The sequence below is a fragment of the Salmo salar genome, chromosome 01 (assembly GCF_965601325.2).
Source record: "Salmo salar chromosome 01, fSalSal1, whole genome shotgun sequence".
Classification (NCBI taxonomy): Eukaryota; Metazoa; Chordata; class Actinopteri; order Salmoniformes; family Salmonidae; genus Salmo; species Salmo salar.
Window position 1 is genome coordinate 167,315,001 of NC_138291.1, and position 25,000 is coordinate 167,340,000.

General features: G+C 42.3%; 1 protein-coding gene and 1 long non-coding RNA gene across 7 annotated transcripts in view; both read left to right on the forward strand.

The window, feature by feature from the left end:
* The first annotated feature begins 3,908 nt into the window (after positions 1-3,908).
* LOC145858051 (uncharacterized) lies at positions 3,909-6,183 on the forward strand. Its single transcript, XR_014378828.1, has 2 exons — positions 3,909-4,055; positions 4,325-6,183. It is a non-coding gene; the product is annotated as an uncharacterized LOC145858051 (long non-coding RNA).
* A 748-nt stretch (positions 6,184-6,931) lies between these two features.
* The window catches only part of ogdhb (oxoglutarate dehydrogenase b), a 49,126-nt gene continuing 31,057 nt past the window's right edge, over positions 6,932-25,000 (forward strand). The window contains exons 1-3 of one of the 6 annotated variants that reach the window (XM_045692865.2): positions 7,007-7,127; positions 11,705-11,881; positions 13,169-13,739. In XM_045692865.2, coding sequence (XP_045548821.1) covers positions 13,506-13,739 — 234 coding nt within the window. In that variant the 5' untranslated portion in view covers positions 7,007-7,127; positions 11,705-11,881; positions 13,169-13,505. Of the gene's footprint in view, positions 7,424-11,704; positions 11,882-13,168; positions 13,740-25,000 lie in introns of all 6 variants that reach the window. The other 5 variants (XM_045692858.2, XM_045692870.2, XM_045692869.2 and 2 more) reach the window with 5 other exon arrangements.

Here is a 25,000-nt window from a genome sequence, read left to right on the forward strand (position 1 = left end):
CTGGTGCAGATACATATAGGATCTACAGTTTAAATCAAGTTAATTCCTCTGTTATTGTTTATATTATTACTATTACTACTACTATTGTTGTTGTTATTATTATTATTGATGCAAGTAAGTTGTTGTTGTTATAATGAAAGTGAAATTATAATGAAATATCTTTAATGGTCCAGTTGATACTTTTAAAAGGGGTTTGTTCCTCTTGTTAAAGACGAGCATGACTTCTCCAGTGTATTTTCCCAGTGAGTGTTAGTTGAGTTGTGCTCCTCCAGTAAAGTCTAATTCATACCGTACGCAACCCAGTAACACAATTAGCTAAGCAAAATGGCGTTGAGTTACAAATTGCGGGGATTCATTTTGATTTCTGTTTTATTTTCGCTATGCAAGTATGCTGAACGTCTGTTTTCACAGTTGCGTACTTGTGCAAAGGTTAAGTTAGGCTTAAGGCTGCTTCCTGCCTGGCGTTTCAACTGACTACACATTGTATAAACCAACAGGATTAGTGCAGTTGTGTGTTTTTGCTACAGTTTTAAACATGGAAACAGCCTACCCTCTGATGAACTATATGGACCACTCCCCCTTCCCCTTCTGCGAGAGAAGACGAGCGAAGTCCATACAGCATGAACCGTTGTATATTGTTGTTCTTATACTTGATTCTCTATGTGTTGAGCATTGCAAATAGTCACTGACGATACAGCATTACATTTGAAATGATTACACACTGTATTGTACAACTACAGTTTCATTGTGGTGACTATACTGCATTTATTTGCATGAAAATTGAAACATGACGATAAAATTGGTGTTATTGTTCGTTGTGTGGATTTTTTACTGAATGCTGGTGAACTATGAACTCCTATGTCCAACTAACTTTTCCTAACTTTGGAATGTGCATAAAATTATTTTGGTCTGGAGAGTGTATACTCATGATGATGGTGACAGTGATTATGATGATGATGATGATTGTAAAACATGCTTTTGAACAGGCTCTACTGCTGAGGCAGATTGGGCGGGTCACTAAAAGTGTTTCATATGGTTATTGATGGAATTTTATTGTAAACAGATATAGTACCTATATATATCCAGGGGCCTCATTTATAAAATGTTTGTATGTAAACATCTGATCGTAAATCGCGTATGACAGAATCCACATCAACAATGTAATAAAAATATGCAATTTACATAGATTTTGCATGAAGATTTGTGAATTATATATATTTTTTTTGTGACCAACTTTATTTATAGGTGTATACATTATATAAACAAAATGTCATCATATTGTAAGAAATGATTGTACAGTTGTATGATCACAGAAATGTAATATAATAATGTTATATAATAACTAGGAACATTTGATAAATGAGGCCACTGGTCCACAGGGTGTGTGCCAGTATTATGTGTCCCTCCCTCCCTCTTTGTTGACTTGCCTTGCTGTCTGGCAGTGCACTTAAAGGAAAACTCCACCCAAAAACTATCTCTTGGTATTTGTTTCATTAGTCCATTGTTGACATAGTCCCAAAATGTTTTGCTTGTCAGCAATGACGTTTTCAAAATATGTAACTTTCAAAATACAGAAATCATCCCTGTATGATGCATTTTTCATCATACAAAATGCATCATACGGTGATGATTTCTGTATTTTAAAAGTTACATATCTTAAACTCTAGGGGGAGTCACCATACACACTGAAGCACAGCACCTTCCATGTTGGGTTGAAAATTAGGGCTGAGCACCTTCCATCTACAATGTTGGATTGAAAATTAGGGCTGAGCACCTCCATCTACAATGTTGGGTTGAAAATTAGGGCTGAGCAGCTTCCATCTACAATGTTGGGTTGAAAATTAGGGCTGAGCACCTCCATCTACAATGTTGGGTTGAAAATTAGGGCTGAGCACCTCCATCTACAATGTTGGGTTGAAAATTAGGGCTGAGCACCTTCCATCTACAATGTTGGGTTGAAAATTAGGGCTGAGCACCTTCCATCTACAATGTTGGGTTGAAAATTAGGGCTGAGCACCTTCCATCTACAATGTTGGGTTGAAAATTAGGGCTGAGCACCTTCCATCTACAATGTTGGGTTGAAAATTAGGGCTGAGCACCTTCCATCTACAATGTTGAGTTGAAAATTAGGGCTGAGCACCTTCCATCTACAATGTTGAGTTGAAAATTAGGGCTGAGCACCTTCCATCTACAATGTTGAGTTGAAAATTAGGGCTGAGCACCTTCCATCTACAATGTTGGGTTGAAAATTAGGGCTGAGCACCTTCCATCTACAATGTTGGGTTGAAAATTAGGGCTGAGCACCTTCCATCTACAATGTTGGGTTGAAAATTAGGGCTGAGCACCTTCCATCTACAATGTTGGGTTGAAAATTAGGGCTGAGCACCTTCCATCTACAATGTTGGGTTGAAAATTAGGGCTTGTCCCTAAGACTTGCCCTGGCATACACACACTTTAAAACTAGAGTCCTTAATTGCTACAGCCATTTTTTTACTTATAAACTCGTAAATGATGTATTCCCATTGATTGTTGAAGAATATAACTTATAAATGCCTCATGAGCTTAGTTCAACGGTTGTCCCTATCAGAACCCAACATATAAGCTTGTTTTACTCCAATGTTTGTAATCAATGTAAACAAACAATGTAAAGCCTCAAAACATGGTCAAAACTATAATTTTGATATCATGGATGATCAGTCCTTGCATCCAGGTCTCTGTCTGTCAGTTTGAGAGTGGTTACATTTCTCCAGGCCCATCCCTCAGTACTTTACCAAAACAGAGGCAGAAGGAACAGGCCCATCCCTCAGTACTTTACCAAAACAGAGGCAGAAGGAACAGGCCCATCCCTCAGTATTTTACCAAAACAGAGGCAGAAGGAACAGGCCCATCCCTCAGTACTTTACCAAATCAGAGGCAGAAGGAACAGGCCCATCCCTCAGTACTTTACCAAAACAGAGGCAGAAGGAACAGAGGCGGGGTGTCGCTTTGTTTGAACTAAAGATTCTATTTTTCAGGCCTCAGTCACACAAAGGGTCATGCACTGCATGTATTCCTGGCAGTCCTCCACCTGTGTAGTCTCAGAAACAGGATCAGTGCTAATCAGGCCAGCTAACATTGTCAGAATAAGGTCACTCAGAGAGGTGGCATTACCTCACACGGCCATTGGTGAAATGAAGACTGTGTGTGTGTTCATCCTAGCTCACTCTGGTTGCATAAAGCGGCAACCACTCCAGTATTAGTCGAGTCCTGTTAGTCCTAACCTTCATTTTAACTCTCCTCTGAGAGTCAACCAGGGCTTGCCATCATATCATCCACTTTCACTTTCACACACACTAGTTGCCGAGTGGCTAAGGCGATGGACTAGAAATCCATTGGGATCTTCCCGCACTTTCACAAGATGACTTTGTAAACATGAATCCAATATGTCGATGAATTCTGTTCTTCCAGTGAGCATTCCTTGTGTTCTGTAACAGTGTTGAGGTGTTATCAATATGTTACCAATAAAGAGAACTGTCAATGCCAGCTGTGTCTGGGGCTCTCTGTATGTCTATTATATCTTATTCACACACACACACACACACACACACACACACACACACACACACACAGCTGACTCCTATTGGGAGCAGAATAAGCACTATTGGCTGCAACCTAGGGCCAGGCTTATCAGCGTGTGTGTGTATGTGTGTCACTGTGTGTGCTGACAGATACAGTATATCATTAGTGGATGAGATAAGGACAGACCAGGAAGCATCTGCCTTTGTTTCTCAACCAGGGACAAAGTTCCCCGTAAACCTCTCTAACACTATCACTCTACCACATGCATGAGCGTACCACAATGTGTGTTCTATGTGTACTACACAGAGAGAGAGAGAGTGTGTGTGTGTGTGTGTGTGTGTGTGGTGTGTGTGTGTGTGTGTGTGTGTGTGTGTGTGTGTGTGTGTGTGTGTGTGTGTGTGTACCTGACGTGGTCTTCCTGTCTGGGTTGGCGCCCCCCCTTGGGTTGTGCCGTGGCGGAGATCTTTGTGGGCTATACTCAACCTTGTCTCAGGATGGTAAGTTGGTGGTTGAAGATATCCCTCTAGTGGTGTGGGGGCTGTGCTTTGGCAAAGTGGGTGGGGTTATATCCTGCCTGTTTGGCCCTGTCCGGGGGTATCATCGGATGGGGCCACAGTGTCTCCTGACCCCTCCTGTCTCAGCCTCCAGTATTTATGCTGCAGTAGTTTATGTGTCGGGGGGCTAGGGTCAGTCTGTTATATCTGGATTATTTCTCCTGTCTTATCCGGTATCCTGTGTGAATTTAAGTATGCTCTCTCTCTCTCAGAGGACCTGAGCCCTAGGACCATGCCTCAGGACTACCTGGCCTGATGACTACTTGCTGTCCCCAGTCCACCTGGCCATGCTGCTGCTCCAGTTTTAACTGTTCTGCCTGCGGCTATGGAACCCTGACGTGTTCACCGGACGTGCTACCTGTCCCAGACCTGCTGTTTTCAACTCTCTAGAGACAGCAGGAGCGGTAGAGATACTCTCAATGATCGGCTATGAAAAGCCAACTGACATTTACTCGAGGTGCTGACTTGTTGCACCCTCGACAACTACTGTGATTATTATTATTTGACCATGCTGGTCATTTATGAACACTTGAACATCTTGGCCATGTTCTGTTATAATCTCCACCCGGCACAGCCAGAAGAGGACTGGCCACCCCTCATAGCCTGGTTCCTCTCTAGGTTTCATCCTAGGTTTTGGCCTTTCTAGGGAGTTTTTCTTAGCCACCGTGCTTCTACACCTGCATTACTTGCTGTTTGGGGTTTTAGGCTGGGTTTCTGTACAGTACTTTGAGATATCAGCTGATGTAAGAAGGGCTATATAAATACATTTGATTTGATTTGATACTCTAAAACACCCAAAGTGGTTCTTCAATCTGAATCATTGTGTTTTTAAGAGAGGTTTGTGAAAACACTTTTTGGTGTTTCAGTGCATGTAAAAGACATCATCAAAATACAAAATAATGTTTTGGCAGACTGTCTCTCTCCAACAATAACATGCTTTATAGCATAAATATTGATTGATGCTGATTTTCTGTCAATATTGACTTTGCATTAATTATAGGCTACAAATCAAATCAAAAGTTATTGGTCACATACACTTGGTTAGCAGATGTTATTGCGAGTGTAGTGAAATGCTTATGCTTCTAGATCTGACAGTGCAGCAGTATCTAACAGGTAATATCAACAATTCCACAACAAAACCTAATACACACAGTCTAGTAAAGGAATGGGATGAGAATATATAAGTATAAAATATATGGATGAGCAGATGCAATAGATAGTAAAGAATAGATAGTGAAGGATACAGAATACAGTATATACATATGAGATGAGTAATGTGAGATATGTAAACATTCTTAAAGTGGCATAATTAAAGTGTCTAGTGTTCCATTTATTAAAGTGGCCAATGATATCAAGTCTGTAGGTAGGCAGCTGCCTCTCTGTGCTAGTGGTGGCTGTTTAACAATCTGATGGCCTTGAGATAGAAGCTGTTTTTCAGTCTCTCGGTCCCCGCTTTGATGCACCTGTCCTGACCTCGCCTTCTGGATGATAACGGGGTGAACAGGCAGTGGCTCGGGTGGTTGTTGTCCTTGATGATCTTTTTGGCCTTCCTGTGACATTGGGTGTTGTAGGTGACCTGGAGGACAGGTAGTTTGCCCCCAGAGATGCATTGTGCAGACTGCACCATCCTCAGGAGAGCCCTGCGGTTGTGGGCGGTGCAGTTTCCGTACCAGGCAGTGATACAGCCCGACAGGATGCTCTCAATTGTGCATCTGTAAAAGTTAGTGAGGGTTTTCGGTGACAAGCCAGGCCCATTGTGACATCATAAATAATGTACAACTGTTAAATCCAAATGTTTGGGGCTATGTAAGATAGCAGATGTAACAAGAGGTAACGTGTTAAGTGGGCCTTCATCACTGGTATTCATGTGAGAAGGACAGAGGGTGGATGTGAACAAGGGTCTCCTGCTTGTCAAAAGACTACCTTAGTGCACTCTGCCTTAGTGCACTCTGCCAGTCTTCAGGACTAAATGGTTGTGCAGAACCACCCTTGTTACACTGAGCACATGGGGCCGATTCAGATGAGATAAGTAGACAACATGGACTCAATAAAACATGGATTTAAAGGAATAATCCACTGAAAATATATGTTGGTATTTTTTTCATTAGTCCACGGTTGATACAGTCCCAAAATGTTTTGCATGTCAGTAATCAAGTTTTCAAGATATAGGACTTTCAAAAAGCTAATTGTCTCTTGCCACATTATCATGATGATGCCAAATGCAAACCTGAATACTTGATTGCTGATATGCAAAACATTTTGGTACTGTATCAACAGTGGACTAATGAAAACAAATACCAAAATAGAGTTTTTGAGTGGATGATTCATTTAATTCCATGTTAAATCAACTTATCTCAAGACTGTATAGAGCGTACTCAACTCCTACCCTACAAGGTCCAGAGTCCGCTGGTTTTATGTTCTACCTGATCATTTATTGCACACACCTTGTGTCCCAGGTCTAAATCAGTCCCTGATTAGAGGGGAACAATAAAGAAATGCAGTGGAACTGGTTTCGAAGTCCAGAGTTGAGTTTGAGGGGTATATTTTTGTGTGACATTCACCATACATCTTTTCTGTGCTTTGTTTAGACATTAGAATGAGTGAAAGTTAGACAGGGGAATTGAACCCCCGACTGCTTGGGTAGTAGGATGATAAATCTTTGGGGATTTTTTTTCTCAACCACAGAGCCACGTAATGTATGAGGAACTTGGGTGCCCATATCAGAAGACAAATGTCTAGGTTAAAGGCAAAATGTGAATGTCAAACATTGTGTTGCCTTACTGTTCAGAATTCCCCCAATCTGAGGCATGCAGGTGGAGAGAGGGCATTCGTGGCTGGTGTGCCCTCTAGCAAACTCTATGGTCAAGTATAAAAACAGGCAAGTTTGCAGGCACCTCTCCTGTGGGGAAAGATGGCGGAAGTGGATGATAAGTTCGAATCAAGCAGCACGTTGAGCAAAGTTGGTGAAGACGAATGTTCTGAATGAACAGTAGTATCGAAAACTGGAACAAAAAGGTAATTGTAAGAGCTTTTGTCCCCAAACCATTGCAGTGCAAGAATTGTACAGGATTTGGCCATGTTTCAAGTGTGTGCAGATGGACAGATTATGTTGAAGAATGGTATGTAGAAGGACGACGGTGTTGCAATTGTGGTGGGGATCATGATCCCGAGTTCCTGGGGTGCCCTGTAAGGGTGAAGGAGATTGAGGTGGCAAAAGTTAGAGCGGTCCATCGAACCAATGCACATTGTGCAATCACCAATATACCATAGAAGAAGGCACCTCCTGTACTCAGGTCCTTCAACTCAGACAGGTGAGAGCACACCAAACACTCACACTCCATATTCTTTGCTAGTTAGTGAGTTATTAGTCCAGTTACTGCTCATTTCTAGTCAACAATGGGGGAGAGGTCGCTGACAACAAGAGCACAAAACGAGTGCATTTCAAGCCATCTTTGAAAAGCGAGTCAGGTAAACAGCTTTTTTATGTCTTGAAGGGGAAGTATTATATTTTGTGACGGTCTTGAATAAGATAAGTAGCCAATAGGCAGAGCGTAGCATAATTTGTCTGATTCTCTGTAATAACGGTATGGGAATAATTTTTATTTATTTATTTCACCTTTATTTAACCAGGTATGCAAGTTGAGAATAAGTTCTCATTTACAACTGCGACCTGGCCAAGATAAAGCAAAGCAGTTCGACACATATAACAACAGAGTTACACATGGAGTAAAACAAACATACAGTCAATAATACAGTAAAAAAATAAGTCTTTATGCAATGTGACTAAATGAGGTTAGATAAGAAAGGTAAAGGCAATAAATAGGCCATGGTGGCGAAGTAAATACAATATAGCAATTAAAACACTGGAATGTTAGATTTGACAGTAGATGAGTGTGCAAAGTAGAAATACTGGGGTGCAAAGGACCAAAATAAATAAATAAATAAATACAGTAGGGGAAGCGGTAGTTGTTTGGGCTATTTATAGATGGGCTATTTACAGGTGCAGTGATCTGTGAGCTGCTCTGACAGCTGGTGCTTAAAGCTAGTGAGGGAGATAAGTGTTTCCAGTTTCAGAGATTTTTGTAGTTCGTTCCAGTCATTGGCAGCAGAGAACTGGAAGGAGAGGCGGCCAAAGGAGGAATTGGCTTTGGGGGTGACAAGTGAGATATACCTGCTGGAACGCGTGCTACGGGTGGGTGCTGCTATGGTGACCAGCGAGCAGAGATAAGGCAGGACTTTACCTAGCAGGGTCTAGTAGACCCAGTGGAGCCAGTGGGTTTAGCGACGAGTATGAAGCGAGGGCCAGCCTACGAGAGCGTACAGGTCGCAGTGGTGGGTAGTATATGGGGCTTTGGTGACAAAACAGGTGGCACTGTGATAGACTGCATCCAATTTGTTGAGTAGGGTGTTGGAGGCTATTTTGTAAATGACATCGCCAAAGTCGAGGATCAATAAGATGGTCAGTTTTATGAGGGTATGTTTGGCAGCATGAGTGAAGGATGCTTTGTTGCGAAATAGGAAGCCGATTCTAGATTTAACTTTGGATTGGAGATGTTTTATGTGAGTCTGGAAGGAGAGTTTACAGTCTAACCAGACACCTAGGTATTTGTAGTTGTCCACATATTCTAAGCCAGAACCGTCCAGAGTAGTGATGCTGGATGGGCGGGCAGGTGCAGGCAGCGATCGGTTGAAGAGCATGCATTTAGTTTTACTTGTATTTAAGAGCAGTTGGAGGCCACGGAAGGAGAGTTGTATGGCATTGAAGCTTGTCTGGAGGTTAGTTAACACAGTGTCCAAAGAAGGGCCAGAAGTATACAGAATGGTGTCGTCTGCGTAGAGGTGGATCAGAGACTCACCAGCAGCAAGAGCGACATCATTGATATATACCGAGAAGAGAGTCGGCCCGAGAATTGAACCCTGTGGCACCCCCATAGAGACTGCCAGAGGTCCGGACAACAGGCCCTCAGATTTGACACACTGAACTCTGTCGGAGAAGTATTTGGTGAACCAGTCGAGGCAATCATTTGAGAAACCAAGGCTGTTGAGTCTGCCGATGAGGATGTGGTGACTGACAGAGTCGAAAGCCTTGGCCAGGTCAATGAATACGGCTGCACAGTACTGTTTCTTATCGATGGCGGTTAAGATATAGTTTAGGACCTTGAGCGTAGCTGAGGTGCACCCATGACCAGCTCTGAAACCAGATTGCATAGCGGTGAAGGTACGGTGGGATTTCGAAATGGTCGGTGATCTGTTTGTTAACTTGGGTTTCGAAGACCTTATAAAGGAAGGGTAGGATAGATATAGGTCTGTAGCAGTTTGGGTCAAGAGTGTCCCCCCCTTTTGAAGAGGGGGATGACCGCAGCTGCTTTCCAATCTTTGGGAATCTCAGACGACATGAAAGAGAGGTTGAACAGGCTAGTAATAGGGGTTGCAACAATTTCAGCAGATAATTTTAGATAGAAAGGGTCCAGATTGTCTAGCCCGGCTGATTTGTGGGGGTCCAGATTTTGCAGCTCTTTCAGAACATCAGCTGACTGGATTTGGGAGAAGGAGAAATGGGGAAGGCTTGGGCGAGTTGCTGTGGTGGGTGCAGTGCTGTTGACCGGGGTAGGGGTGGCCAGGTGGAAAGCATGGCCAGCCGTAGTAAAATGCTTATTGAAATTCTCAATTATAGTGGATTTATCGGTGGTGACAGAGTTTCCTATCCTCAGTGCAGTGGGTAGCTGGGAGGAGGTGCTCTTATTCTCCATGGACTTTACAATGTCCCAGAACTTTTTTGAGTTTGTGTTGCAGGAAGCAAATTTCTGCTTGAAAAAGCTAGCCTTGGCTTTTCTAACTGCCGGTGTATATTGGTTTCTAACTTCCCTAAAAAGTTGCATTTCACGGGTGCTGTTTGATGCTAATGCAGAACGCCACAGGATGTTTTTGCGTTGGTTAAGGGCAGTCAGGTCTGGAGAGAACCAAGGGCTATATCTGTTCCTGGTTCTAAATTTTTTGAATGGGGCATGCTTATTTAAGATGGTGAAGAAGGCATTTAAAAAAAATAACCAGGCATCCTCTACTGACGGGATGAGGTCGATATCCTTCCAGGATACCCGGGCCAGGTCGATTAGAAAGGCCTGCTTGTTGAAGTGTTTCAGGGAGCGTTTGATAGTGATGAGTGGAGGTCGTTTGACCGCTGACCCATTACGGATGCAGGCAATGAGGCAGTGATCGCTGAGATCTTGGTTGAAAACAGCAGAGGTGTATTTAGAGGGCAAGTTGGTTAGGATGATATCTATGAGGGTGCCCGTGTTTACGGCATTTGGGTTGTACCTGGTAGGTTCATTGATAATTTGTGTGAGATTGAGGGCATCAAGCTTAGATTGTAGGATGGCCGGGGTGTTAAGTATGTCACAGTTTAGGTCACCTAGCAGCATGAGCTCTGAAGATAGATGGGGGGCAATCAGTTCACATATGGTATCCAGAGCACATCTGGGTGCAGAGGGTGGTCTATAATAATGAATTGTATTTTGTAAAGTGTTTTTTTTGCATCAAACACAACATTTTCAGTTACCTCCCTGTCTGAAGGACAGGTTTATAAACAGGTTAGTGTCAAGCCCTGCATGTTGTTTTCAAAAGTCTCATGGAATGTAGGCATTGAACACCACACATTGGCTGCTACTGCAGGCTGAATGACAGAACAGCTATTTCCATGTTAAAATGTTATGGAATGTGATTTTTTTCCCTTCATTATTTTTGATGGTAGGCCATCCTGGTAGACCTACATTATGATCAAATAGCTACAGTAGTTTACTTGGCTACTGGTAAAACTGTAACTTAAAGCGGGTAAAGCCTCTCTTCACAGTAAACGCATGCCAGAAGTTGCACAGAATTTTCGCACTGTTCAAGTTTGCGCTTGCGTTATGCAAACCTGAAATTTGCTCAAGGCATGAAAAAAAAATCAGGACCTTGGTCATTGCCTGTTTTTTAAAATTATTATTATTTTTTTTTTTATGCAATATGCCTTCTTTGTCAATATAAAAATGGTAAATACCTGTTAATGATTTGAGAATTTGCAAAGAAAGCATTTGAAGCTTCAAAATCATGTATTTAAAAAGTTATTTTTGACTAATTCATTATAATGTATTTTAGAATTTTTTTATGCTTTATCGTGTGGACAAATATCCTGCCTCCACTGTGTTGTTTTGGAGAAAATGGTGGGTCATGTTTGCAGTTGTTTACCTTGGTATTATGGATTGTTCTTTGCTGATACAATTATCAACTGTATGACACATACAAATCAAGTTTGTGTAAAACAATGAATTGTCATGAAAACATTTCAGTGGGTACCAAGCAAGAAGGCAGTAAATTATGTCAAGGGTCAGGGTCAACATGAATAAAAAATGACCTAATAGCAAGACAACAGACAACTACATCTCAAATGATCTGCCTACAATTCATTTGGTTTGACAATTAAACGTTGAAGGAATTTCTCAGTTTCACCCTATGAGCAGTTACTGCTATTTTGCTTGGTAGGGCAGAATAGAGCACACAGCTCATCTCGTACATACAGAAAGCAGAACATGTGTGCACGGCGCTCCTCTCCTCAGGCTGACGCAACGGCAGCGTGACGCAACGGCAGCGTGACGCGTATCAGCACATCGGACAGTGCAATCGGAAAACCTGCCTGCCAGCTGAAAGAGGAGACATACCGAGAGTCTCGGAAAGCCACGAGCAAGCAAGTGAAGTTAGTACTAAAAGCCCCGAAGTGTTCCAAGTCGCGGAAAGTAAGTACAGACGCCTATTTTTAATAGCTACCAAAAAATGATTGTTCCATTATTTGCATAAAACGCGCCAGCCATAAGATTGAGCGTTTAGTCCATAACTATATGTTGTCGAACTATTGGGTTTTGTCGTTTTCTTAGTTTTAAATATATGAATATACCGGGTACTTTTTTGTATTATACAAATCTAAAAGCATTAGTTATATTTGTCCAACCAAATGCTATCAGTACCTGCCACGCACAGATAACGCTCGCAAGGAGCGCAATGCGTTTGGACTGTAGATATATCTACCAGCTGGCTCTACACAGTTTAGCACATAATATATGGGCTTAGTCTAGGTTATGAGTTGCAGTACGTGGCTTATTAATGCTTACTTCATTGATAGTTACAGAAGAATACAGAATAGTACGGGGCTGAATCAGTGGTGTAAAGTACCTATATAAAAATACTTTAAAGTACTACTTAAGTCATTTTTTGGGTTGTGTGTACTTTGTTGCATTATTATATATATTTTTGACAACTTTTACTCGACTACATTCCAGAAGGAAATAATGTACTTTTTACTCCTCACATTTTCTCTGACATCCAAAGCACTGTTACATTTTGAATGCTTAGCAGGACAGGAAAATTGTCTTAATTCACGCACTTATCAAGAGAACGTCCCTGGTCATCTCTACTACCTCTTATCTGGCAGACTCACTAAACACAAATGCATTGTTTGTAAATTATGTCTGACTGTTGAAGTGTGCCCCTGGCTATCTGTATATAAAAAAGTTATATTAGTTGCTTAATATAAGGAATTTGAAATAATTTATACTTTTAATTTTGATACTTAAGTATATTTAAAAACATACTTTTACTCAAGTAGTATTTTACTGGGTGACTTTAACTTTTAATTCAGTCATTTTCTTTTAAGGTATCTTTACTTTTACTCAAGTATGACATGGGTATTTTTTCCACCCCTGGAAGTACTGTATGTGGGGTATTTATATAACTTCTTCTCTGTGTGAATAGTTGACTGACAGAACTTGTTTCAAGTCACTGCAGTGAGTGTGTGTGTGTGTGTATGTATGTACATGTGTAGGAGTGTGTGTCTGCGAGTATGACTAAAATATTTTGAGATTTTTGCCATTTACTGTAGGCAGCCAGGTCTAAATGCATAAATAATGATATATGATCCAGCCCATGTCATAAATATGTTATATGTTCACACAGCACAGGCGGGGTCAGTGGGAGCTGGGAAGTTTGACTTGACCCTCTGTTTAATTATGTAATCTCTCTCTACACAGCCTGAGAAAACAACGATTTACAGGATTAGACCTGAAACCCCCTGATACAACGAGCGAGAGTAAACGAGAGGAAGAAGAAGCATAGGAGGAGAGAGGACACTGTGCTCTGTATGGCCCATGCTCCTGGAAGAAGTTGCCTGTAGGCCAAAGAACCAGGATCAGCTGTTCCTAAACCAATCCTTACCTTAGCCATTAGGAGGGAAACACACAACTGACCTAAGATCAGCATCTAGAGGATAACTTCCTCCTAATCCTGGTGTTTCCTGACGACGGGAATTGTTATTGATCTACTTCCTCATTTAGAGAGAGGGGTAGGAGCCACAACTAATAGGCTACCATGCAGCGCTTAAGGACTACAGTTGCTAGGCTAAGGCCTATCACGGCCACCCAGACAGCCAAGAGCCAATCACAAGCCAGGCCGACGGCAGTGGGAGGGGCTTTGAGGACGTTTGAGCCAATGAGGAGTTACACTGCGTCGGTGTCGGCCGAGCCTTTTCTGAATGGGACCAGTTCTAATTATGTAGAAGAGATGTACTATGCATGGCTGGAGAACCCTAGGAGTGTACACAAGGTAGGAGAGAGAGTGTGTGGGGCAGGCAGGTGACTATGGCCTGTTTATGTTCAAAATGCAGTGGGACAAGAGTTACGCATACACCTGCACGACCTCTGGTCAGGGAAAAAATGTGAGCGCATACACACACACACATCAAACATACATACATACTGCTCCCCCTCTCCCATCAGATTCTTGGGTAATACAGGAAGCTAGAGATGCTACCAAGGTCATGTGAAAGGTTGTGTGTGGTTTCTACTGACAATTGAGATGTACAAACTATGGCATAAGGGGATGACAAGCAGATGAGAAGCAATCCGTAAATTCAATTAAGATATTAATGAGCGAGCTAGGACGTACTCAATGTAACTATTTACTCAGCACTTTTGAAATGTACAACAACAGAATTCAGAACATGGGACGTTCTTACAGTATTCTGTACACCAAGTCAGAACCGTAGGATAAATAAAGGGTGCATAAATCAGACAATGAATACTCTTACAATATTCGATGATGACATTTCTCTAAAACAGGCTATAGGCTGTATGTGCACCACAAAGTCAGAACAGTAGGCACTATACGGAATAGCAGGCTAGTGATTGCTTTGCAATGCTTGCAGTTAGCCACTGATTCCTTCCAAACCACTCATTGTTAAATTTGCGATTTCCAACTAGTTGTGTAATGTTTATGTCCAATGGCCGATGAGCACCTATATGTTTTATCTATAATTTCTCTTCATAATTTCTCTTCATATGACAAGGATTGAAAAGTATTTTCCAGTAGATTGTCGACTTGATTCATGACAATGACTGCTAGCTTCTTAGCTAAGATTCCAAGTCCAGTCAAAGCTACTGTAGATATAACATGGCTTGACATAATTTTATCTATGGCCAATGACCTTGAGCCTTTTTGGATGGGCACTTCTAATGTAACTCTATGGCAGCACCCAAGGGGCTTGAATTTTCAAGTTCTCCCCGTAGATTTTGCGAGGACGTAGTATCCCCATGAGTGACAGAACACTGAGCCAATCACATTGCAACTAGAGAACATTACCAACATCTTCGCTCCGTATTTTCCGCTGGCTGCTCCACTAATCAATAAATAAATCAATCAATCATTCATTCAATCAATCAATCAATCAATCAATCAATCAATCAATCAATCAAATGTATTTATAAAGCTCTTCTTACATCAGCTGATGTCACAAAGTGCTGTACAGAACCCCAACCTAGAGAGGAACCAGGCTATGAGGGATGGCCAGTCCTCTTCTGGCTGTGCCGGGTGGAGATTATAACAGACCATGGCCAAGATGTTCAAATGTTCGTAGATGACCAGCAGGGTCAAATAATAATATTCACAGTGGTTGTTTAGGGTGCAACAGGTCAGCACCTCAGGAGTAAATGTCAGTTGGCTTTTCATAGCCGATCATTCAGAGTATCTCTACCACTCCTGCTATCTTTAGAGAGTTGAAAACAATAGGTCTAGGACAAGGTAGCATGTCCGGTGAACAGGTCAGGGTTCCATAGCCGCAGGCAAAACAGTTGAAACTGGAGCAGCAGCACGACCAGGTGGACTGGGGACAGCAAGGAGTCATCAGGCCAGGTAGTCCTGAGGCATGGTCCTAGGGCTCAGGTCCTCTGAGCGAGAGAGAGCATACTTAAATTCACACAGGACACTGGATAAGACAGGAGAAATACTCCAGATATAACAGACTGACCCTAGCTCCCCGACACACAAACCCACCCACTTGGCCAAATCGCAACCCCCACACCACTAGAGGGATATCTTCAACTACCACAGAAAGCACTGAGCTAGGCTAAAACACATGCATTTCGGAGCTGCCTTACTCAAGAAAGAAAATGAATGACTGGCCCTGAATGACTGGTCGCCACTGTGTACCATTAATGATACTTTTCTTGACAGACTCGACAGACACCCTCAGAATATTAGGGACCAATGAAAGATAGCCATGTAAATAAACACACATTCGTCTCCTTTCAGTACCAGTTTAAAAATACTCTGTATATTATTTAGGGTTAGGAAAGTATTTCTGCACTAAATAAATTGGTGAATCAAAACCATAGTGGTTTGATTCATCCTGAAAGTTGTCATATTTGTACACTTTTCTCACTTTCCAATATTTAATTCCAGGTGAAGCCGGTTGAGAGAATAACAAGAGTGTGCAAAGCTGTCATCAAGGCAAAGGGTGGCTACTTTTAATAATCTCAAATATAAAATATATTTTGATTTGTTTAACACTTTTTTGGTTACTACATGATTCCATATGTGTTAAAGTTTTGATGTCATCACTATTATTCTACAATATAGAAAATGGTAAAACTAAAGAAAAACCCTTGAATGAGTAGGTGTGTCCAAACTTTTGACTGGTACTGTATATATATATATATATATGGTCCCGTGTGGCTCAGTTGGTAGAGCATGGTGTTTGCAACGCCAGGGTTGTGGGTTCGATTCCCACGGGGGACCAGTACGGGGGGGAAAAAAGTTTGAAATGGATGCATTCACTACTGTAAGTCGCTCTGGATAAGAGCGTCTGCTAAATGACTAAAATGTAAAAAATGTATATATATATATATATATTTAGATTAACAGCTGGGGCTCACAAATTCTGTGCAATTTCCACCGCGCGTTTACTGTGAACACTGAGGCTGTACCCACTTTGTTACAGTTTTAACAGTGGCCAAGTAGGCTACTGTGGCTATTTGATCATGATGTAGGCCTACCAGAGTGACATACCATCGAACACATTGGAGAATATTCATCTCTATACATTTTAACATGGAAATAGCTGTTCTATCATTCAGCCTACAGTGTGTGGTGTTCAATGTAGGCCTACATTCCATAAAACCTTTGAAAAAAACATGCAGGGCTTGACATTAACCTGTTCATCCACATTAACCTGCTTATCCTTCAGACAAGGAGGTTACTGAAAATGTTGTTGTGTTGTTTGATGCAAGAAAATACTTTACAAAATAAAATGCATTATTATGCCCATACCAACAGAGAATCAGACAAATTATGCTACCCTCTGCCTATTGGCTACTTAGCTTATTCAAGCCTGTCTCAAAATACAACACTGCCCCTTTAAGACAAATATGTTCTTTACCTGACTCACTTTTCAAAGATGTCTAGAAATGTAACTGGGCTAATAGCTCACTAACTAGCAAAGGATATGAACAAAATGTGCACATGTAGCTCTTGCTTTGATCTCAAAACAAGTGCATCTACTCATGACCGCTCATGCTGTTAACACAGTCCAGCTCAAAGTAAATGGCACAGATCCATATTATGGCAATAGTCTACTTGCATATAGGCCTACTGCAGCTCTGATTGTTTATGCCGCACCAGTCTGTGTAGAGTGCGGGCTGAGTCGTGCGTGCGTGTCAATGCAATAGAATCCTACTCTGATGCGTTCTGAATACAACAACATCTCTTGCATAGTTAGTTTTGTTTCGGTATGTTGCATTGAAAGTGGCTAATATTGCGTTGATTTGATAACAATTTCCACAGTAAAGGGAAACATTGATAGTGTTAACAGGGAAAACTCTAGAACAGTGGTCACCAACCTTTTCTGAGTCAAGATCACTTTCTGAGTCAAAATGCAAGCTGATATCTACCACTCAGATTAATGTTGCATAGGCTTACGTTTTTTAACATGACTTAAAAAACGTAAGCCTATGCAACATTAACCAATTAAAAACAGTACTGTAGCATCGAGGTTTGTGCAGTAAGCTATAGGCCCAATACTTTATCACTGCATATTAGCTTTGCTTGAATTGCCCTGCCAATACACAGTTTTTGGGGAAATTTTCGTAAAACGTTATTTCAAACTTTAAGGTAGGCTATATGATCACACCGGTAGTAGATCCATTGTTGTATTACTTGTGAGGCACAGGTGAGTGAACATACATTTAAATCATTAGCTTTTTTTTTTTACTGGGCTGATGGTGCCTGCATCTGATGGTCAGTCTCGGTAGAGGGCAAGAGCAGCGGATTGAGGGTCTGCCAATCAACATCAGCTCTCCTTTCCTCCACTGACACTGAACAAAAAGGGACACTGTCTTCCAGCTGATGGCGAAACTCGAGTCGCAGCGCGTTATTTCTGCCTCGTGCACAAATTCATGTTGTTACAGAGAAAGTGAAATATTCTTTGATATTAAAAATGACCCAAGTCGCTAATAATAATAATAACAACAATGCAAGCCAATAGATACACTTTCCTACTCATTCATAACTGCTGCAGTGCTTGTTGTTGTTGAGTGGAAATAGGAAGAACGCGCATTTTATAGTTTATAAAAGTGTTGAATACAAAGCGTTGACAGTGCTGAGTAAGAACTTAAACATGAACTCAGTCATAAAAACATCAGCTCTTTGTTGTACTCGTTGACAGTCTCTCTCTAGTTGTTGTTTTAAATGTTTTGAAATGTCACAGTATGAACTTTGCCTTAGCTTTCTTTTATACCTGCTACGTTACTGCAGACACGGAAATATGAGCCATACGATTGGCCAGCGGTAAACTTATAGTGCACTTGATTTGCTCTCAGGGCCCGCAGGGAAAGCAGAGTTTGTACCTTCAAACACATGAAATGGTTCAAAATGGTGCGCAGGGCAGTTGAATCGGGTACACCTACCGCCAACAGCAGGAGACAAATAAAAAGGCTTTATAGTTGAGTTTTTTACAGAAATGTTTGGCGATCGACTAGGAATGCTTTGGAGATGGACCAGTACATTGCGATCGACCGGTTGGTGACCACTGCTCTAGAAAGTTGAGTGAAGTTCAATCCCGTGCTTCTCTCTGTGGGCTGTTATTTCTTCTGTGCGGCAGTCCCGCACGCACGCAGTTTATAGGGAACATTGCCTCTAAGCAATGTCTCTCTCCATCACGCTTACTCTCATTTTCTCTCTCATTCTCTCCCTCATTCTTTTTCTCGCTTTCTCGTTCATCTGGAATGTCCAGTCCTCCCCTCCAGCCATTGTCTGTTGGTTAAAGGGCATTGTTGTGTGTGTGTGTGTGTGTGTAAGAGAGAGATAGTGAGTGTGTGTTGAGAGTTGCAATATTGGTTCACACACACACACACACACACACACACACACACATTGAAAGTGAGGTACAGTATTGGAGTCATTGTGGTGTCTAAAATCTAATTACATTTTATTTGACACATGCTGAAAAGGGTGTAGTAGACCTTACTGTGAAATGCTTACTTACAAGCCCTTAACCAACATTACAGTTTCAAGAAAAATAAGAGTTAACCCTAGTATTGTCTTAAGGGTAAAAAATGACCCGCCACTATGTTTAACAGAGAAAAACCCCTAAATGATATTTTTTCAACTTAATATTTTATTACTTTTCCTAGTGACCCCAACATTAGAAAAAGTGAAACATCGCCTTTGTTCATATTTCCATGAAAGCTGTACACCACCAGGGTACAAAGATTTTCTTAGGGTCATTTTTGACCCGGCAGTTATTAAATCATTTACACACCACAAAAACCATAAAGACACACACACATACACATACACACAGAGAGAGAAATTGAGATTGTGTGCTACTGATTGGACTCAGACAAAACTAAAAAACGTTCTTGTGCATGTGCAGAATCTCCCCTCCACGACCTCACATGACTCAAGTTCACAGACATAATAAACAACATTTCAGACAAAATAAACATTTCTTGAAAGAATTGTTTACTAATGAGGAATGCAGTCAGAGTTCTCTCTTTGTGAAACCATGAGTGCACGTTTCAGTGCCCAACAGGTCGTAGATCTGACTTTTTCAGATGCCCAGGAGGAACAAGAGAACAATGATTTAGAAGAGGAGGAGGTATCTGAAGAAGAAGATGGGGAAGAATACAACCCAGAGCACGATGCATCATCTTCAGATGAAGAAGAAATCCCCCAAACTGAAAGAGACATTTTTGTCAAAGAACAGCAAAATAACATGGTCCTTGTCACCATATGAGAAACAGGGCAGGATGGCAGCACAAAATGTCATAAGGATGACCCCAGGGCCCACAAGACATACAGTTGCCCATGCCCAGGACATCGCCTCATTCTACATGTTCATCACACCAGCCATCGAAAAATCATCCTGGAGATGACAAATTTGGAGGGTTTCTGTAAATATGGAGACAACTGTAAAAGGATGGATGAGATTGACCTGCGTGCCTACATAGTGCTGCTAATCTTAGCGGGTGTGTATAGGTCCGGAGACGAGGCTACATGTAGTCTCTGGGATGCAGAGAGTGAAAGGGCGATTTTCCGTGCCACAATGCCACTGAAAAGTCTTTCACACTTTCTCAAGAATGCTACGGTTTGATAACCGTGAGTCAAGACCTGCAAGATGTGTGAGAGAGAAACTGCCGACCATAAGAGAGGTCTGGGAGAAGAAGGGGGAGCGTCTGCCATACCTCTACAACCTTGGGCCTGAAGTAACAGTGGATGAGCAACTGGTTCCATTCAGAGGTACATTTTATTTTCATATCTGTAATGTAAGTGATTGTCACTGTTCATTTTATTATGTATTGCTGTAATATCACTGATTTATGTGATTGTTTTCTGTGACACTGATACTAATTACTGATAGCGATCTCTTTTGTCAAAAGGTCGCTGTCCTTTCCGGCAGCATATGCCCTGCAAGCAAGCAAAGTATGGCATCAGGATATGGGTTGCCTGTGACACACAATCCAGCTATGCTTGGAAGATGCAAGTCTACACAGGGAAGCCTACCGATGGAGGCCCAGAGAAGAACCAGGGGATGCGGGTTGTGCTTGATGTGACAGATGGACTGAGGGGGCACAATATCACGTGACAATTTCTTCACCTCTTATGAACTCAGCCAGCAGCTCCTTAAGAGGAAGATCACTATGGTTGGCACAGAAAGAACAAGCTTGAGCTCCCCCTGCACTCCTCGCAACAAGGGGGAGAGAGGCCTTCCCATCAAAGTTTGCCTTCCCCACCACCACCACTCTAGTTTCTTACCTTCCAACGAGGAACAAGAATGTGGTCCTCCTGAGCACACTGCACAAAACGGCTGAGATTAGTGATCGTGAGGACAGGAAGCCAGCCATCATCCTCGACTACAACCACAACAAAGGAGGCGTGGACAACCTGGACAAGGTGATTGGAACTTACAGCTGCAGGAGGATGACTGCCCGCTGGCCCCTGGTTATCTTCCATAACATAATTGATGTGTCCTCATACAATGCCTTCGTGATATGGAACAATATCAACCCTACCTGGATGCCGGAACAAGAGGAGGGTGTTCCTGAAGCAGCTGGGAAAGGCACTTTCAAAGAAGGGACCGCCTCCACCGCAAAGCAGCCACTGCAGCGCTTGTGAAAGCTGTTCAGGGGGCTGAATCTTGTCCTGATCTATCCTACCTGGTTAAATAAATAAATAAATAAAAATATCACTATGTTGCCAAAAAAGTTCAAGACTATTGTTTCCCTTCAATAAAATGTCTTCAAAACTGCTTTCTGCACATTTCTGCCACTTTCTTGGCTTTACAAGTAATCTCTTGCTAAAAAAATATTTTTACACCTATGCAGTACCTTTAGCAATAATAATAATCATAATAATAAACCTCTACTTTAGTAAAATAAAACAATTATGACAGGTGTGTCGTAATAAAAGTGAGTGGTGTCCACTGATTAAATGCAGTCTTTCTGCATTGTGAAGAGGGAAAATCCAGATATTCACAAAGTTTGTGATGAATGACAGGTTGTTTTTTCATGCAAAATAGATTTTGGGTTTAAAATTCAATTAAGCTGCTGTATTTTAGGGGTTTAGTGAAGGCGGGTCATTTTTTACCCTTAGGACAAGGGGAGTATACATAATGTTAAGAGTACACAAGAGTTAAGAAAATATTTACTAAATAAACTAAAGTAAAAAGAATAACACAATAAAATAACAATAACAAGGCCATAAACAGGGGGTACTGGTACCGAGTCAATATGCGGGAGTACAGGTTAGTTGAGGTAATTGAGGTAATATGTACATGTAGGTAGGGGTAAAGTGACTAATGCAAGATAATAAACAGCGAGTAGCAGTAGTGTAAAAAAACGGGGGATCAATGCAAGTAGGCCGGGTAGCCATTTTATTAAGAGTCCAGCAGTCTTATTGCTTGGGGGTAGAAGCTGTTAACCTCTCTGCGATTAAGGCTTGTTTCCTGAATTTCCGCCTGTCTGATGTGCCCAAAGTAAACTGCCTGATACTCAGGCCCAGAAGCTAGGATATGCATATAATTGGATAGAAAACACACTTTCTAAAACTGTTAAAATAATGTCTGTGAGTATAACAGAACTGATATAGCAGGCGAAAACCCGAGGAAAATCAATCCGGGAATTTGTTTTTGCAAGCTCCGAATGACTTCCAATGCAATGCTATTGAAAGATCTAATTTCTGCCTCCCAGATTGCAGTTCCTATGGCTTCCAGTAGATGTCAACAGTCTTTATACAAGGTTTTAGGCTTGTTTTTTTGAAAAATGAGAAGTATTTGTAGTCTTTCCAAGTTGAGCGCCAGTGCAAAAGTTGTCTTTTTGCGCGCGTGAAATTGTGCGCACTCTTCGTTCTTTTCCTTTGCTATTGAACATAGTAATCTCCGTCTGAAATATTATCGTTTATTTAGACAGACAACCTGAGGATTAATAAAAAACATAGTTTGACTCGTTTGGAGGAACTTTGCTGGTAACTTTTTGGAATGCTTTGTATGCATGTTGAAGGACTGGATTTTTGAATTCAGTGGCGCCAACTAAACAGCATTTTTGGGATATAAAGAAGGACAATATCGAACAAAACGACCATTCATTGTGTAGCCGGGACCATTGGGATTGCAAACAGAGGAAGATCTTCAAAAGTAAGTGATTTATTTTATCGCTGTTTGTTATTTGGTGACGCCTGTGCTGGTTTGGAAAATATGCTAATGTGAGGCGCTGTCCTCAGACAATCGAATGCTAGGCTTTCACCGTAAAGCCTTTTTGAAATCTGACAACGCAGTTTGATTACCACGATTCTAAGCTAAAGAATCATGTATGACACTTTTCCATGAATGTTTACTATTACGATTTAGTATTTTGAATTTGGCGCGCTCCGATTTCACCGGATGTTGTCGAATTTGATCCTGCTAGCGGCATCTCCGCACTAAGAGGTTTAAGGAGCCTTTTGGACCTAGACTGTTCTCTCTGGTACCGCTTCCCGTGCAGTAGCAGAGAGAACAGTCTATGACTAGGTGGCTGGAGTCTTTGCCAATTTTTAGGGCCTTCCTCTGAAACTGCCTGGTATAGAGATCCTGGATGGCAGGAAGCTTTGCCCCAGTGATGTACTGGACCGTACACACTACCCTCTGTAGCACCTTGCGGTCGGAGGCCGAGCAGTTCCCATAACAGGCGATGATGCAATCAGTCAGGATGCTCTCGATTGTGCAACTGTGGAACTTTTTGAGAATCTGTGGACCCATAACAAATCTTTTCAGTCTCCTGAGTGGGAATAGACATTGTTGTGCCCTCTTCAAGACTGTCTTGGTGTGTTTGGACCATGCTAGCTTGTTGGTGACCAACGAGACAGCCTACAGGGAGGAGACCTCCTACCACCATTGTGTCGTCGGCAAACTTAATGATGGTGTTGGAGTCGTGCTTGGCCATGCAGTTGTGGGTGAACAGGGAGTACATCAGGGGACTAAGCACACACCCCTGAGGGACCCCCGTGTTGAAGATCAGTGTGTCAGATGTGTTGTTGCCTACCCTCACCACCTGGGGGTGGCCCGCCAGGAAGTCCAGGATCCAGTTGCAGTGGGAGGTATTTAGTCACAGGGTCTTTAGCTTAGTGATGAGCTTTGAGGGCACTATGGTGCTGAACGTGAGCTGTAGTCAATGAACAGCATTCTCATGTAGGTGTTCCTCTTGTCCAGGTGGGAAAGAGCAGTATGGAGTGCAATAGAGATTGCGTCTTCTGTGGATCTGTTGGGGCGGTATGCGAATTGGAGTGGGTCTAGGGTTTCTGGGATGATACTGTTGATGTCAGCCATGACCAGACTTTCAAAGCACTTCATGGCTACAGATTTGAGTGCTATGGGTCAGTGGTCATTTAGGCAGGTTACCTTGGCATTCTTGGGCACAGGGAGTATGGTGGTCTGCTTGAAACATGTAAGTATTATAAACCCGATCAGGGACAGGTTGAAAATGGCCACGCAGTCATGGGTGAACAGGGAGTACAGGAGAGGGCTGAGAACGCACCCTTGTGGGGCCCCAGTGTTGAGGATCAGCGGGCTGGAGATGTTGTTATCTACCCTCACCACCTGGGGGCGGCCCATCAGGAAGTCCAGGACCCAGTTGCACAGGGTGGGGTCGAGACCCAGGGTCTCGAGCTTAATGAAGAGTTTGGAGGGTACTATGGTGTTAAATGCTGAGCTGTAGTGAATGAACAGCATTCTTACATAGGTATTCTTCTTGTCCAGATGGGTTAGGGCAGTGTGCAGTGTGATTGCGATTGCGTCGTCTGTGGACCTATTGGGGCAGTAAGCAAATTGGAGTGGGTCTAGGGTGTCGGGTAGGGTGGAGGTGATATGATCCATGACTAGTCTCTCAAAGCACTTCATGATGACGGAAGTGAGTGCTACGGGGCGATAGTCATTTAGCTCAGTTACCTTCGCTTTCTTGGGAACAGGAACAATGGTGGCCCTCTTGAAGCATGTGGGAACAGCAGACTAGGATAAGGATTGATTGAATATGTCTGTAAACACACCAGCCAGCTGGTCTGCGCATGCTCTGAGGACGCGGCTGGGGATGCCGTCTGGGCCGGCAGCCTTGCGAGGGTTAACACGTTTAAATGTTTTACTCACATTGGCTGCAGTGAAGGAGAGCCCGCAGGTTTTGGTAGCGGGCCGTGTCAGAGGCACTGTATTGTCCTCAAAGCGAGCAAAGAAGGCCGGTGGTTGTGCACACATATGCATGCATGGTTTTTACCTGCATGCATGTGTGTGTTTTTGTGTGTGTGTTTTTGTGTGTGTGTTTTTGTGTGTGTGTTTTTGTGTGTGTGTGTGCATGGTTGTGCATATCACAGCTGTTCTAACAGTTTTTTCTAGCTCTGGTCAACCAACGCTTAACATAGATTACTGAGCTAAGAACCAACCCCTAAACACTACTGTTCAGCAACACTTCCACATGTTGCAAAACCTTTTCTGTAGCACTCACTGTGACTGACAGGGCTAAATGACTTTAACTTTGCTCAATGTTACTTGGTGACCTAAGTTGGTTAGATAT